Source organism: Salvelinus fontinalis, chromosome 17 (assembly GCF_029448725.1).
Source record: "Salvelinus fontinalis isolate EN_2023a chromosome 17, ASM2944872v1, whole genome shotgun sequence".
Lineage (NCBI taxonomy): Eukaryota > Metazoa > Chordata > Actinopteri > Salmoniformes > Salmonidae > Salvelinus > Salvelinus fontinalis.
In genome coordinates, this window is record NC_074681.1 from 3,680,387 (window position 1) to 3,695,717 (window position 15,331).

The following is a 15,331-nucleotide window of genomic DNA, read 5'->3' on the forward strand; positions in this document are numbered from 1 at the left end:
ATATGAAATGTTACACATTTACATATAGCCTATAGGGAAACTGCCCTAGCCCTTCTGATCAGGGAGGGGGTAGGGCTTTAAACATGGTAGTCAGTGTGTGGACAGAAGATAGAGCTGAAACCATAGCACCGCAGCCCTTCCCTTTCCACATATCATATAAAAAAAAGCCAATGACTCATCCATGATACAGGACAAAGTCTGAGGAAGCCCCAGCCAGCAGCAACGCAGTCACAGGCGTAAATCATTAATAGGTGCATCCTAAATGGCACTCTATTTGTTATTTTTTATTTATTTATTTATTTATTTTTACATTTCCCTATATATAGTGCACTACAGCCCTGTGGACCAGGGCCCTACGTTTGACCAGGGCCCTACGTTTGACTGGGCCCTACGTTTGACCAGGGCCCTACGTTTGACCAGGGCCCTACTTTTGACCAGGGCCCTACGTTTGACCAGGGCCCTACGTTTGACCAGGGCCCTACTTTTGACCAGGGCCCATAGGGTTCTGGTCAAAATAGTGGACTCTGTCGGCCAGAAATAGGTTGCCATTTGGAACGCATCTCTAATTATCAGCCCTGTCAGAGCAGAGGCCACAAGCAGCCCTACATGTTTTTTTGTTGTTGAGGGGGCACTGATCATTCCCCATATCTATTATATCTTTTTTTTTTATTAATTATGAATTGTGTGTAAAATATATTGTATATATTTCATGTACAAATGTATTACAAAATAAGGGCGCTGTGTTCTGCCCTCTCAGTTTCAATGGGCCTGACGCCTCTGAGTTCAATCAATCCAGACAAGACATTTCAGCCAAACTCCACATTCATTAACACAGTGAGCAATCCACCTCTTTTACGCCCCACTCTCATCACAGGCACCAGCTAGTGAATCACACAGCTATGACTTTAACTGGTGCCAGGTCTAAGGTATGACTTATTGACATTGCAGGTAAACATAATTTCCCTCGCTTTCTTCATTTTGCTGGGGAAATGCATTCTGAATCGATACTGTAAGTGTAACATTTTAAAGAGAATGGGGAGAGGTTTTTATGGGGGGGTCCCAAAATGACCTCAGCTTGGTAAATGGATTTGATGTGTTGTATTTTATCTCTTATCCTCAAACAACCTTTCATATGTTTCTTTCCTATGTTTACAAACTTGACTGAAAGCCTAAATTCATTGTGTTGTTTGGTGTGATCAACTGCCAAACTAATGTCACCCCAGGACATGATGTTACTGGGAAAAAGATCAACAAAGTGTTAAAACATAACAAATAAACCAAACAATATGAACCAAATAGATATATTATAAATAAAATATGGTATAGTATAGATATGCCTGTGTATGTTGATAATTGTTTTAAATAATTGAATAATAAGATAATTGTTTTAAATAGACCATATTCTTAATAGTGGGCCATTTACAGAGTATAAACCTTAGTTAATATGTAACCTAAATATACTAGACTCAAGGACATCAAGAACAGAACGAATGGAAATCCAAACAAATCGTTATATGGCCGGGTTATATGGTTGGTGAGGCGCTCTCACTCACTCACTTAGTACTGCAGATGTGCTACACAAACCAAGCCAGACTGCGAGACAGACAGACACCCCCGCACAGTTTCCGTGAAATGCCCAATTCGAGTCTGGGTGACGTATCATCATCATTAGGTTGTGTTGTGACGTTGTAGGGCTCTAGCAGTAGTGGTTTCTAGCTGTAGCTTGTTGATGGTCGGTAGAACCGAATGAAGAGAAGCCGAAACGACCTCATTCAGGCAAGTCTTTTTAAACTGGTTTCTGTACGTTGTGATTCGCTTGATGTAAATATGTAATTTATCACGTTTTCATTTTTGTTTATTTTACGTTTTTTCTGAAATGGAGCTATGATTTGAGGCTTTAACAAGCGGTCGCTAGTAAAGGTTAGCTATCCTTGGCTAGCTGGCTTTGGCTTCACATAGCGTTGCGGTTGGGTGTGTAGTCAGTGGCCATGCTAAGCTAACTTCAGTCCCCGTTTGCCCAACTGGCTTCAATATAAATTTTTGAGGTTAAAGTTGAGCGAAAACGATGTTAATTTGAGTTATCGAATTGGCTTTGTGGTTTCTCTTACGCAGTCCTCATATGTTGCCGTAATTACCCCCCTCAACATTTAATTAACCCACACTATTCGCTATTGTATCAGTTTTATATTCCGAAATACTTAACGTTATTTGTCGTGGTTCGTCTGTGTAAAATACACCACAGCCTTGGCTTTAACTTGCTAGCACATTTGTTTGTATTCAGACGTGTTGGCTAAATTTGTTGCTAACGATAGCTAAGCCCGGAATGTTGTTCTACGTTCAGCTAACTAACGACGTTAACGTTAGTTGGTAATTAATTGTAGGTCGGTGTTAGACAGTCTCGTAGCAGACAGCAACCCAGCCAGTGAATGTCATTATCAGTACTGTCTGCATACCAGTGCCATGACCGTGGCGAGCCAGAGGAGGGGAAGTACAGTTTGAAGACGAGGGGGAGAGAGAGAAAGGGAGTTTGGAGAGGAAAGGAATGAATGGAGCTGTGCGCGTTGTCCTTGCTAGCTACGAAGAGGACACTGTGCGAGATGGAGAAAAAAACTGGGTAAGGGACCCTCGAATCTCAACGTCCATTTTATTAGATTTTTTAAATATTTTCAGGAGATAATTGACGTCTTTTGAATATTAATATTAACAACCCTGTTAAAAAAATGACTATACAACTATATTATTTGTTTTGGTTGGAAGTCAATGCGTGAATCAAGGGTGGTGAAGCTCGCCTTGAACCTGTTCTCCTCCATTGCATTGGTGAAGCATTCGGTATTATTGCATTTAATTATGACGCGGAGCCATACTAGGGAATGGGATTTTTAACAATAACTACGACCACCTGGTCTGCAGCCCCGCGTTTTGTACCCCGATAGTTGCTTCCTTTGGTGGAAAGATCTGTACACTAGTTACTGCATGGATGTCAGTCAGTGGTGCTGCTGGTAGAATGCTGTACTGTCGTCCGCACACGGCTACTGAATGCGCCGTTAAAGACATTCGACTGCCTAAATGCAGTATTTATATATTTTTGCCCTATATGTTTGTCTTTGACAGTCACTTTAAAATAAAATGGATGATATTGCTCACACAACCACTCAATGTGATTGTAGCTAGTTAAATGGGAGGCTGCTTGTCATGTTGTCGCTGAATGTTGAGGGTTTCCACTGAAATGCTGTAGATATATTTTCCTAATGTTGGATTACAGTAGTTAACACAGTGAACTGTATTTACTGTTAATACAACGGTCCTTTAGGTATACACCGTTTATTATAGTCGGAGTTATTAGCTTTAAATGCAGCTAGATTCTGCGGTGTAGGGAAAATACCATGTTCAACATCCATTGAATGTCACACTGCGTTTCAGTAACGTAGCAATTGACCCTTCACTAAGCCCCGCCCCAGGATTTCCGGTAAGCTTTCTCGGTGGTCCAGTTGATAGTAACAGTCCTCCAGTCTGACACCATGAACAAGCTCATTTTTAAATCTCATAAAAACCCAGTAAATGAGGCCTACGGCAAAAACTGAGTATTCGTAAAAAAAAAAGGATTTAAATGGCTGAGTAATTTAACAGGGAAAATTGTTACTAGGATCCACCAGGTGTGAACTTTTTGTGACAGTATTTAGTGACCTAGAGAGGGGCCAGAGAGACAAGCTATATACTAGTTGTCTTGCTACCTGGTTGGTTTAACTTGACAAAACTAGCACTTTCTGTTGGAAATGGAATGGTGATTTTACTGCCTTTGGGTGAAAACGTGGGATGTGAATTGCCCCATGGGGTTCAATGAAAAGGGCTGAATGGGGAGATGTTTGGGTGGTGAGGTATGGGTATGCTAATTGTCTTTTTGCCCCCAGTGGTTCCGTTGAGCCACTCAAACCCTCAAACAGGATAGCATCCCCCCCCCCCCCCCCCCAGATAATACACCTTAAATATATACCAAATTTTTTTTGCAACCCCCCCAAACATTTTACTTTCATAATCGGTTGTAATTAGTCTAATTCTATCAAATAAAATGTTATTCCTCACATGCTTTGTAAACAACTGGTGTAGTCTAACAATGAAACGCTTGGGCCCTTTCCCAACAATGCAGAGATAAAAATAATAGAAAAGTAAAACGCCTATTAATTAAATACACTATGAGTAAAGAAACTTGGCTATATACACGGGGTAACACTACCCAGTCGATGTGCTGGGGTACAAGGTAATTGAGGTAGATATGTACATCTAGGTAGGGGTAAAGTGACAAGGCAACAGGATAGATAATAAACAGTAGCAGCAGCGCATGTGGTGAGTCAAGAGTTAGTGCAAAAAAAGGGTCAATGCAGATTGTTCTCTCTGCTACCAGGCTCTCGGACTGTCTATGACTTGCGTGGCTGGAGTCTTTAACAATTCCTTTTACACATGGAATACATTTTAATATAGTTAGAGTTTTACTGACGAGGGGGGGGGGGTATAGTCCCCCCTCGTTTCCTCTCTTGGTTTGTGTTAACGCCTGAACCTTTCCCATCCCCTACAGGAAGCAGACAGAGACTTAGACGCAACAATCTGAACAGAAACACTGCAGTCTCCACCATGTACCTTTCTGAACACCAGAAGATCTGGAACATTTGAAAAGATACTAACAAACCCACATAGACTACTCAACAGGGGACTAATAGATCCAAGTGAAGGGGGTAGTGGAAAGACTCATCCGTAGCTCTAACTCTGACATGGCCAGTACTCAGACAAGTCTGAAAACCCCATTCGAAGACCTGACCTCGTTCAAGGGCAACATGAAGCAGCTGTACCGTGAGAGAATAGAAGACGTGCCCATTAAGAAGAGGCTGATGGCTGAGATGAACCTGAAGCGCCGAAGCCTGGACCCTCTGTCCCCCCTGCCTTGGACCCCCAAGGTAAAGAGGGAGGCTGAGGAAGAGCAGGACCGGGAGGTGGATCCAGGCATGACTAGATCAATAGAGATGGACAGTAGGGGGGAGTTCCAGGTATGTGGAGCGAAAGCTTTAGACCTGAGCCCTGGGCTGAAACACACGCTGGCAGCCTTCACTCTCAGCAGCGCGCGCTCTCTGGGGGGCCCAGCAGCCTTCTCAGCCCGCTCTGGCCACGAAGCATCCTCCTCCCCTGGCCCTGGTTCCTACCCTGGCATGGCACCTCTACCCTCCCCTCCTGTGCTGGGCGGTATACCCCTGCTGGTGCCCAGTGACAGCTCCACGGAACTCAGCCACTCCCTTCTCGAAGGAGAATCCATCTCTTGCTTCGCCGTCGGCGGGGAGAAGCGCCTCTGCCTCCCGCAGGTGCTCAACTCGGTTCTCCGCCACTTCTCCTTGCAGCAGATCAATTCGGTGTGCGACGAGCTCTATGTGTACTGCTCGCGCTGCGACGGGGAACAGCTCCACATACTCAAGGTGCTGGGTATTTTACCCTTCAATGCTCCGTCCTGCGGCCTCATCACCTTAACTGACGCCCAACGCCTCTGCAACGCCCTCCTCCGCCCGGGGGCTGTCCTCCCCTCCGAACCCATCACCAAGCTACCCGGCCAGGAGCTCCTCAAGGAGACGGAGGCCAGCTTCCAGGTGGAGCACCAGTGTCTGGGGAAATGCCAGGGTCTGTTCGTTCCCCAATTCTACGCCAAGCCCGAGTCGCCCTGTATTCAGTGCGTGGAATGCCAGCTGCTCTTCTCTCCACAGAAGTTTGTGATGCACTCTCACAAGTCACCGGACAAGAGGACCTGTCACTGGGGCTTTGACTCGGCCAAATGGCCATGCTACCTGCAACTGGGGAGGAAGTACCTGGGAACGGCAGAGGAACCGCAGCTCAAACAGCTGTTGGAGGACATGAAGGACAAGTTCCACTACAACCGAACCAGCGACAAAGTAAGTAACGAATGACTTCTTATTGTGTTTCTGAACAGATATGTTTGCGTTAGACTACTAGTGTGGTTACACTGTCATTGGTAGAGTCTAGAGAAACCAGCCCTTGCTGTGTGTAAGACGATACATAGGGGACAGGTGACATTCTTCCTGCTGCCCGTATTGTGAGTTTTCATTGAAGATTTACACTATTGTATTTTACCCAAAATACTCAGACTTTTCTGTTTCCATCTATGCAGACCAGCACCCGTGTCTCACTGGGGCATGGCTCTGGTGGTTCTGCTCTGACCTTGGGCCGAACTCAGGCCCTGGGTACTTTTCAGCTGGCATGGCAGGTAGCTTAGCGGTTAAGAGTGTTGGGCCAGTAAGCGAAAGGTCGCTGGTTTGAAATCCCTGAGCTGACTAGGTGAAAAATCAGTCTGTGTTCTTGAGCATGGCACGTAACCCTAATCCAAAGCGATTTACAGGAGCAATAAGAGTGTCTGCTAAATGACATAAATGTGAATTTACATAACAAGGGCTAATTGAACTTAAGCACTTTCTCACAAAGCAACTGTCTAATTGTATTGGTCAAACACACATATGTAGCATGTGCTGTTGTTGATTATGCTCGCCCCAAGCCTTTAGTGTCACATTCCTGGTGGAAACACAGCAACACTAGCGCTGACATCTACATGGAAACACAACAACACTAGGGCTGACATCTACATGGAAACACTAGCGCTGACATCTACATGGAAACACAACAACACTAGCGCTGACATCTACATGGAAACACAGCAACACTAGGGCTGACATCTACATGGAAACACAGCAACACTAGCGCTGACATCTACATGGAAACACAGCAACACTAGCGCTGACATCTACATGGAAACACAGCAACACTAGGGCTGACATCTACATGGAAACACAACAACACTAGGGCTGACATCTACATGGAAACACTAGCGCTGACATCTACATGGAAACACAGCAACATTAGCGCTGACATCTACATGGAAACACAACAACACTAGGGCTGACATCTACATGGAAACACAGAAACACTAGGGCTGACATCTACATGGAAACGCAACAACACTAGGGCTGACATCTACATGGAAACACAACAACACTAGGGCTGACATCTACATGGAAACACTAGCGCTGACATCTACATGGAAACGCAACAACACTAGGGCTGACATCTACATGGAAACACTAGCGCTGACATCTACATGGAAACACAACAACACTAGGGCTGACATCTACATGGAAACACTGGCAACCCACTAATGTGGGGGTAAGTCGAGATGGTGTAGTAGATCAGAGCGGGGGCGGACAGGCTAACTGCTGACCAGCTGGTCTCTCCCGCTCTGGGTCACTGCAGTGTGTGTGTCACACACGGGAAGAGCATCATTTGTCTTTCGGGTCAGCTGTAGGTCACTAGAACCATCACTAGACAATAGGCAAGAGCACTGACTGGACTAGTGGACTCTCCCTCCCTCGCTCACTCAGACCTCTGGGCAAGATAGGGGGGACAGTTTAGATTCATTACGTTCACCCCTCCCCTATTTAAATGACCTTTTAAGCATTCCAAAGTAATTTAAGCCATTCAATTTGTTGATGTTTTTAAAATACAATTTAAATGGAGAATCTTAATTGAATGCCTTCTTCGTCCAGGACTAGGCTGACGATGTGTCTGGGAAACTGGCCCATGATCTTTATTCGTACCACTGAACTGGAGTGTACAGTAACCGGCAGCCTAAGCCCATACATGGCCGAATACCCAAGTTGCATTACCATCACCACCAGTGCTTTTCACTGAAGACCAGAACCAAACAGGATTCTACAGAGCAGAGTAAAAAAAAAAAAAAAAGAATGTATTTTTTCTTTGTCATTGTATATAAAATAAAAAGGACAGTGGGAGAGAGCAGAGCAGGGCAGCAGGACCCATAGAAATGGCCAGCAGGACCCATAAAAATGGCTGACTCCAGCTGAAAACAAAGCTCTAGATGGTTTCTCCTCTCTTGACTGGTTCATCGATATGTCTCATGACAGGACCTCTCTTCTTGATCAAACTGGACTATTAGGGTACGTCACAAATAGGACCCTTTCTTCTATATAGCGCACTACTTTATAGGGCTCTGGGAAAACAAATTATGTACTATATATCGGGTCTATATCGGGCGTAGTTTTTTGCCTTGTCGTTTTAATGATGGCTCACTAAGGGAGAGTTGACTAGTTAGATGACCCTGACTTTAACTGGTGTTTTCCAGGTAGACTGCTTTGAATTCAATGCAGCCTGGCAGGTTATGGGTTAAACAAGAAACTATGGACTCCAAAGCGTTTTTATAGTGTCTGTGTGTTTCTAGTGTGTGTGTGTGTGCTGTGCAGGTGTGAGAACACTGCTTGCTGTACAGTCATTTGGCACTCCCTGTCTGCTGTGTTTGTCTGGCAGAAAGAGGGGGAGGGAGAGGGGCCCAGCCTCTCCCGTATGTTTCAATTTGTGTGTGTGTGTGTGTGCCGTAAATACCGTCTGGTGTCTAGTCTAGCGCCCAAACCACATTCCTCCCTCCTTCCCCTCCCTCTCGCACTTTGGCTTGGTCCACTGTGTTCGTCTGAGACTCATCTCTTTCATACAAAGATGTTTTTCCGTGAACTTGATCATACCACCAACTTTTTCCTCCACCTTTTATTTCTATCTGAAAGGTATTGCTGTTATCAAAGCCAATACTTTTAAATTTAACCCCCCCCCCCCCCCCCCCCCGCATAATGACCTGGTAATCATTTCGGTAAAGTTCTGCCTACAGCTTAGTATGAAACATAGCCTTGATGCTGAGGCGGCATTGGCACGCGCTGCCCTCTTAAACTCTTAATGGTTGCTAGGCAGCGCCAGTTAACCATCTTCCTGCCAGCTGTGGACTTTGAGAGACATGTCACTTTTGTGTCTTCGCATAGCCCACCACTAAGCATGCATTGTTTTCTTAATTACTGGATGGATCCATTTGAAGAATTACTGTGGGAATAAATATCACTGAAATGAAGAAAAATATTGGAATAAAGTAAGTTAGTGCAATTTGAAGGTATGTATCAAATTGTTGCTTACTGAAACTCCTAAGGTCATCCACTCGTATGTAATACATTTTAAGCAATAGCCTATACCCGCGTGTGGTCAACTAGAGGATAATTTCAGCACCGTTTTGATTTGGACAGTGCCATCGGTCTGCTTAAGAAAAGTGTGGGGACTCGTCTTGATAAATCAATCTAAATCAGACTCCCCCCCCCCCCCCCCCCCCCCACTGAATATCTGTTTGCACATTTAAAAATAATTTCACCCCCACCTTTATTTGACAAGGTAGGCCAGTTGAGAACAAGTTCTCATTTACAACTGCGTCCTGGCCAAGATAAAGCAAAGCAGTGTGACAAAAACAACACTGAGTTGCACATGGGATAAACAAACGTACAGTCAATAACACAATAGAAAAATCTGTTTACAGTGTGTGAAATGAAGTAAGGAGGTAAGGCAATAAATAGGCCAATAGTGGCGTAGTAATTGCAATTTAGCAATTTACACTGGAGGTGAGGATGTGCAAGTAGAAAATACTGGTGTGCAAAAGAGCAGAAAAACAAATATGGGGATGAGGTAGGTAGTTGGTTGGCTGGGCTATTTACAGATGGGCTGTGTACAGTGATCGGTAAGCTGCTCTGAGAGCTGATGCTTAAAGTTAGAGAGGGAGATATAAGACTCCAGCTTCAGTGACTGTTTTATTTTTTTTTGCAATTCGTTCCAGTCATTGGCAGCAGAGAACTGGAAGGAAAGGCAGCCAAAGCAGGTGTGAGATGAGATAAGGTGGGGCTTTACCTAGCAAAGACTTATAGATGACCTGGAGCCAGTGGGTTTGGCGACGAATCTGTAGCGAGGGCCAGCCAACGAGAGCATACAGGTCGCAGTGCTGGGTAGTATATGGTGCCTTGGTGACAAAACGGATGGCACTGTGATAGACTGCATCCAATTTGCTGAGTAGAGTGTTGGAGGCTATTTTGTAAATGACATCACCGAAGTCAAGGATCGGTAGGATGGTCAGTTTTACGATGGTATGTTTAGCAGCATGAGAGAAGGAGGCTTTGTTGTGAAATAGGAAGCCAATTCTAGATTTAATTTTGGATTGAAGATGCTTAATGTGAGTCTGGAAGGAGAGTTTACAGTCTAACCAGACACCTAGGTATTTGTAGTTGTCCACATATTATAGGTCAGAACCGTCCAGATTAGTGGGCGGGCGGGTGCAGGCAGCGATCGGTTGACGAGCATGCATTTAGTTTTACTAGCATTTAAGAGCATAGAAATAAGGGCCATTTGTATACAGAATGGTGTCATCTGCGTAGAGGTGGATCAGAGAATCACCAGCAGCAAGAGCGACATCATTGATATATACAGAGAAAAGAGTTGGCCCGAGAGTTGAACCCTGTGGCACCCCATAGACACTGCCAGAGGTCCAGACAACAAGCCATCCGATTTGACACACTGAACTCTATCTCAGAAATAGTTGGTGAACCAGGCGACGCATTGGCTACGGTTAGGCTTGCGAAATGTCAGCTGAGGTGATTTGATTTTTAAATATATATATATTTTTTAATTTAACCTTTTATTTAACCAGGTAGGCTAGTGAGAACAAGTTCTCATTTACAACTGCGACCTGGCCAAGATAAAGCGATGTTCATGATCGTCGTGTCTAGTTGGTTCCTTTTATTAGAACACGTTGCCATGTTAGGTAGTTTAACATGTGGGTTATTTTGCTCTTCACTTAAAGGCCTACTCTCAACCAAAAGCCTGTAAGTTCACTGACTTGTCTCAATGTGATTTTTGTTTTGTTTCACTTAATAGGCTATGTGGTTAATTTCGTTTCTGGCTGGGTAAACAAGTGTAGGGGGGGTGGTATAGCTCATCTATTATATTTGCTCATCAAGGTCTGTTCAGAAACATTTAGCATGCAATAATGTAACCTAAATCAAGTGTCGACTTTTATTATTTTCTTGGTCGTGTAAAGGCAACTCCAAAAGCCCGCTGAGATTGTGAAATATGAGACTTGCATGCTTTTGAAATAAGATTGCTATTATTTTCTATCAGTATCAAGATGAAAATACACAATGTAAGTAACACTACGCCTGCTCCCTATCAAAGTGCAGTGAGAGTAGGAAAGAGATGCATTGTGTGTCAAAAAATCATAGGCTTGGGCTCTGTTTCAAAATGACTTTTTATTTGACTGCAGTTCCACACGTTCCTGTGACACAAGTTCTGTGGGGAAAAATATTCTTTATTTTATTCTGTTATATTCTTACTATAAAATATACTAAGTGGCCAGTTTATTAGATACACCCATCAAGTACCAGGCCGGACCTCCCTCTGCATCCAGAACAGCCTGAATTCTCCGGGACATGGAAACATGAATCAATTCAAGGGACCTAACGTGTGCCAGGAAAACATTCCCCACACCATTACATTACCACCACGAGCCTGTACCGTTGACACCAGGCAGGATGTGGTCATGGACCATCCGTGCTGCTTACGACAAATCCTGACTCTGCCATCGGCATGATTCAACAGGAACTGGGATTTGTCGAACCAGGCAATGTTTTTCCACTCCTCAATTGTCCAGTGTTGGTGATCGCGTGCCCACTGGAGCAGCTTCTTAGCTGATAGGAGTGGAACCCGGTGTGGTCGTTTTCTGCAATAGCCCGTCCGTGACAAGGACCGACAAGTTGTGCGTTCCGAGATATAGTTCTGCACACCACTGTTATACTGCGCCGTTGTTTGTCTGTTTGTGTTCCGCCTGTTAACTTGCACGATTCTTGTCATTCTCCTTCGACCTCTCTCATCAACGAGTTGTTTTCGCCCACAGGACTGCCGCTTTGTTTGTCGGACCAATGGAAATCATATTAAATTTTTAATTTTCTGACCCCCTTTTTCTCCAATATTTCGTGGTATCCAATTGTTAGTAGTTACTGTCTTGTCTCATCGCTACAACTCCTGTACGGGCTCGGGAGAGATGAAGGTCGAGAGCCATGCATCCGCCGAAACACAACCCAACCAAGCCGCACTGCTTCTTAACACAGCGCGCATCCAACCCGGAAGCCAGCCGCACCAATGTGTCGGAGGAAACACCCTACAACCAGCGACCTGATCAGCGTGCACTGCGCCCGGCTCGCCAAAGTCGCTAGTGCGCGATGGGACAAGGATATCCCTACCGGCCAAACCCCCTCTAACCCGTACGACGCTAGGCCAATTGTGCGTCGCCCCATGGACCTCCTGGTCGCGGCCGGCTGCGACAGAGCCTGGGCTCGAACCCAGAGCCTCTGGTGGCACAGTTATCACTGCGATGCAGTGCCTTAGACCACTGCGCCACCGGGGAGGCGGAATTATTTTTTAACGGGTTATATTCAATGTATTTATTAAAATAGATGCCCACCCACATCTGCAAACTACTACTACCACTCGTCCCCGGCAAGCCGGCATGCACACAGGAGGTATAAAACACGTATACAGGCAAGAATGTGGTAAAAATGGGCTTGTTTTTTTTAAGGGGGTCATATAAACACAGCCCAATATTTTTTACAGGCATTTTTTACAGGACCACTCACTCAGACACATCTCCACTGCAGAGCAGCCTAATACATACCTTCAGCAGGACACATGATACACCGTAAGGTGTGTGTGAGACCCTACTGTCTCTGTGTAATGAGCTGCAAATAACTGGAGGTTAGTGACACATCCCAGTGTGTCTCACTCATCAGAGCTCCTCGTGTGTGTGACAGATACAGTTTCAGGTAAAGGTTATTTTTTTCCTCTCTGCCTGGGGGGGTGGGGGTTCTGTATTTTGCCTGGAGGGGGGGGGGGGGGGGTTCTGTCTTTTGCCTGGAGGGGGTGGGGGTTGTTCTCTTTTGCCTGGAGGGGGTGGGGGGGGGGGGGGATGGGGGGGGGGGGGGGGGGTTGTTCTGTCTTTTGCCTGGAGGGGGTGGGGGGGGGTTGTTCTGGCTTTTGCCTGGAGGGGGTGGGGGGGTTGTTCTGTCTTCTGCCTGGAGGAGGGGGGTGGACTGTGCTGTATATTTTTTTTCTTTAACTGTCCTGGTTGGACTTGTTTTTCTACCTTTGTCTGTCTTCTGATTGGTGGAATTTTAATGTTGACTACTTTACAACATTTGTACTACACTGTGTGTTGTTGTACACGCACGTTCACGGTCCGCTGTAACATGAACCTGGGCCGTTCTGAAAGGGCACAGAGCAGATTCCTGTAAAGGTTCTGTTGTAGAGGAAGCAGGTGACTGTCTGCTCGAGGGTGACGTTATCCCCCTACTAGAATGGACATAGGAGTGTTAAGTCTCCCTGCACTGGGATTCCCTTCCAATATCTAACCCTCCCCTCGTGTGTGTGTGTGTGTGTGTGTGTGTGTGTGTGTGTGAGCGAGAAGTGGACAGACTGTAGGGCTGGACCCTAGCTGCCAGCATTCATCCTCCAGACTGGGTCTGCCTCAAATGGCACCCTATTCCCTATACAGTGCACAACTTTAGACCGGGAGCTCCAGAGCCCTGGTCAAAAGTAGTGCACTTTAGGGAATAAGGTGCCATTTTGGGAAACAACCTAGCCACCTGCTGATCTACCACGCTGACTGACTCACTGTTTCCACATCCTGCTGGAAGTTGGAGAGGGACTGAATTGTAGGGTTGAGCTGTATACAGATTCCCATACCTTCATTCCATGCCTGTGCCATCCCGGGATATACATTATTACCGCTAGTGCACAGAAGGGGTGCATTTTTCCCCCAAACGTAACCCCCCCCCCCCCTCTACCGGCCCTTACCTGAATGCTAACACAATGCTAACAAGTACTAAGGAATTCTCATAGAGGATGCTGTCCATAATGTCTATACATCCCATCACATATACACAGCCAAAAGTATGTGGACACCTGTTCGTCGAGCATGTCATTCCAAAATCAAGGACATGAATATGGAGTTGGTCCCCCACCTGTGCAGCCAAATCAAGTTATTCCACACCGATCTCGACAAACCATTTCTGTATGGACCTCGCTTTGTGCACGGGGGTATTGTCATGCTGAAACAGGAAAGGGCCTTCCCCAAACTGCTGCAACAATGTTGGAAGCACAGAATCATCTAGAATGTCATTGTATGCTGTAGCATTAAGATTTCCCTTCACTGGAACTAACCATGGAAAAATAGCCCCACACCATTATTCTTCCTCCACCAAACTTTACAGTTGGCACTATGCATTGAGGCAGGTAGCGTTCTCCTGGCATCCGCCAAACCCAGATATGTTTGTCGGATTGTCTAGAAGAAAAAGAAACGCACACCTATTTAGGCGAGGTGCTGGCTAGCGGAGTAGAAAACTTGAAAATAAAGGAGAGCCGCACACTCTAGGAGCTCAGATGCAAAAATGTTATATCCAACGTTTTCGACAGCAACGCTGTCTTCATCAGGGTATAATGATGTATAATGTCTGTCGGACTGCCAGATGGTGAAGCGTGATTCATCACTACAGAGAACGCATTTCCACTGCTCCAGAGTCCAATGGCGACTAGATTTACACCGCTCCAGCCGACGCTTGGCATTGCGCATGGTGATCTTAGGCTTGTTTACGGCTGCTCAGCCATGGAAACCCATTTCATGAAGCTCCCGACAAACAGTTCTTGTCCTGATGTTGCTTCCCGAGACAGTCATTCTGTGAGCTTGTGTGGCCTAACACTTTGTGGCTGAGATGTTGTTGCTCCTAGACAATTCCACTTCACAATAACAGCACTTAAAGTTGACCGGGGCAGCTCAAAAAGGACAGAAATTAGACAAACTGGCTTGTTTGAGCGGTAGCATCCTATGACGGTGCCACGTTGAAAGTCAGTGAGCTCTTCTGTAAGGCCATTCTATTGCCAGTGTTTGTCTATGGAGATTGCATGGTTGTGTGCAAAAAAAAAAAATGATACACCCGTGTGGCTGAAATAGCCAAATCCACTAATTTGTAGGGGAGTCCACATACATGAACAAAAGTACCTCTCCCAGACTCCGACCATTGCTCATCCTTACTTTTAGATTTGTGTTGTGTTGGATATTACTGCACTGTTGGAGCTAGGAACACAAGTATTTCGCTACACCCGCAACGTCTGCTAAACGTGTATTTGACCAATAACATTTAACCGCTGTTTTGGGAAACCAGTACCGGTAAGCTTTATAATAAAAAAAATTACCTGACTGGCAAAATGATGAACGCAATATGCTTTATTACCTATTGTACAAGTTGACTGCAGTATTTATTTAAAAAGTACTAATATTCAAAGCCCAAAAAGTCACTAACAAGTATTAAGGAATCCTGATAGACAACACTAACCTAAATGCTAACAACCGCATTGCGAACATTTTGTACAG

The 15,331-nt window shown here is 45.3% G+C and overlaps 1 protein-coding gene across 3 annotated transcripts in view; it reads left to right on the forward strand.

Moving 5' to 3' along the window:
- Window positions 1-1,532: 1,532 nt before the first annotated feature.
- Window positions 1,533-15,331, forward strand: part of LOC129813588 (ski-like protein) — a 47,431-nt gene continuing 33,632 nt past the window's right edge. For 2 of the 3 annotated variants that reach the window (XM_055865916.1, XM_055865917.1), the window contains exons 1-2: window positions 1,534-2,614; window positions 4,571-5,924. In XM_055865916.1, the coding sequence (XP_055721891.1) occupies window positions 4,764-5,924 (1,161 nt within the window). In that variant the 5' untranslated portion in view covers window positions 1,534-2,614; window positions 4,571-4,763. Of the gene's footprint in view, window positions 2,615-4,570; window positions 5,925-15,331 lie in introns of all 3 variants that reach the window. The other variant, XM_055865918.1, reaches the window with a different exon arrangement.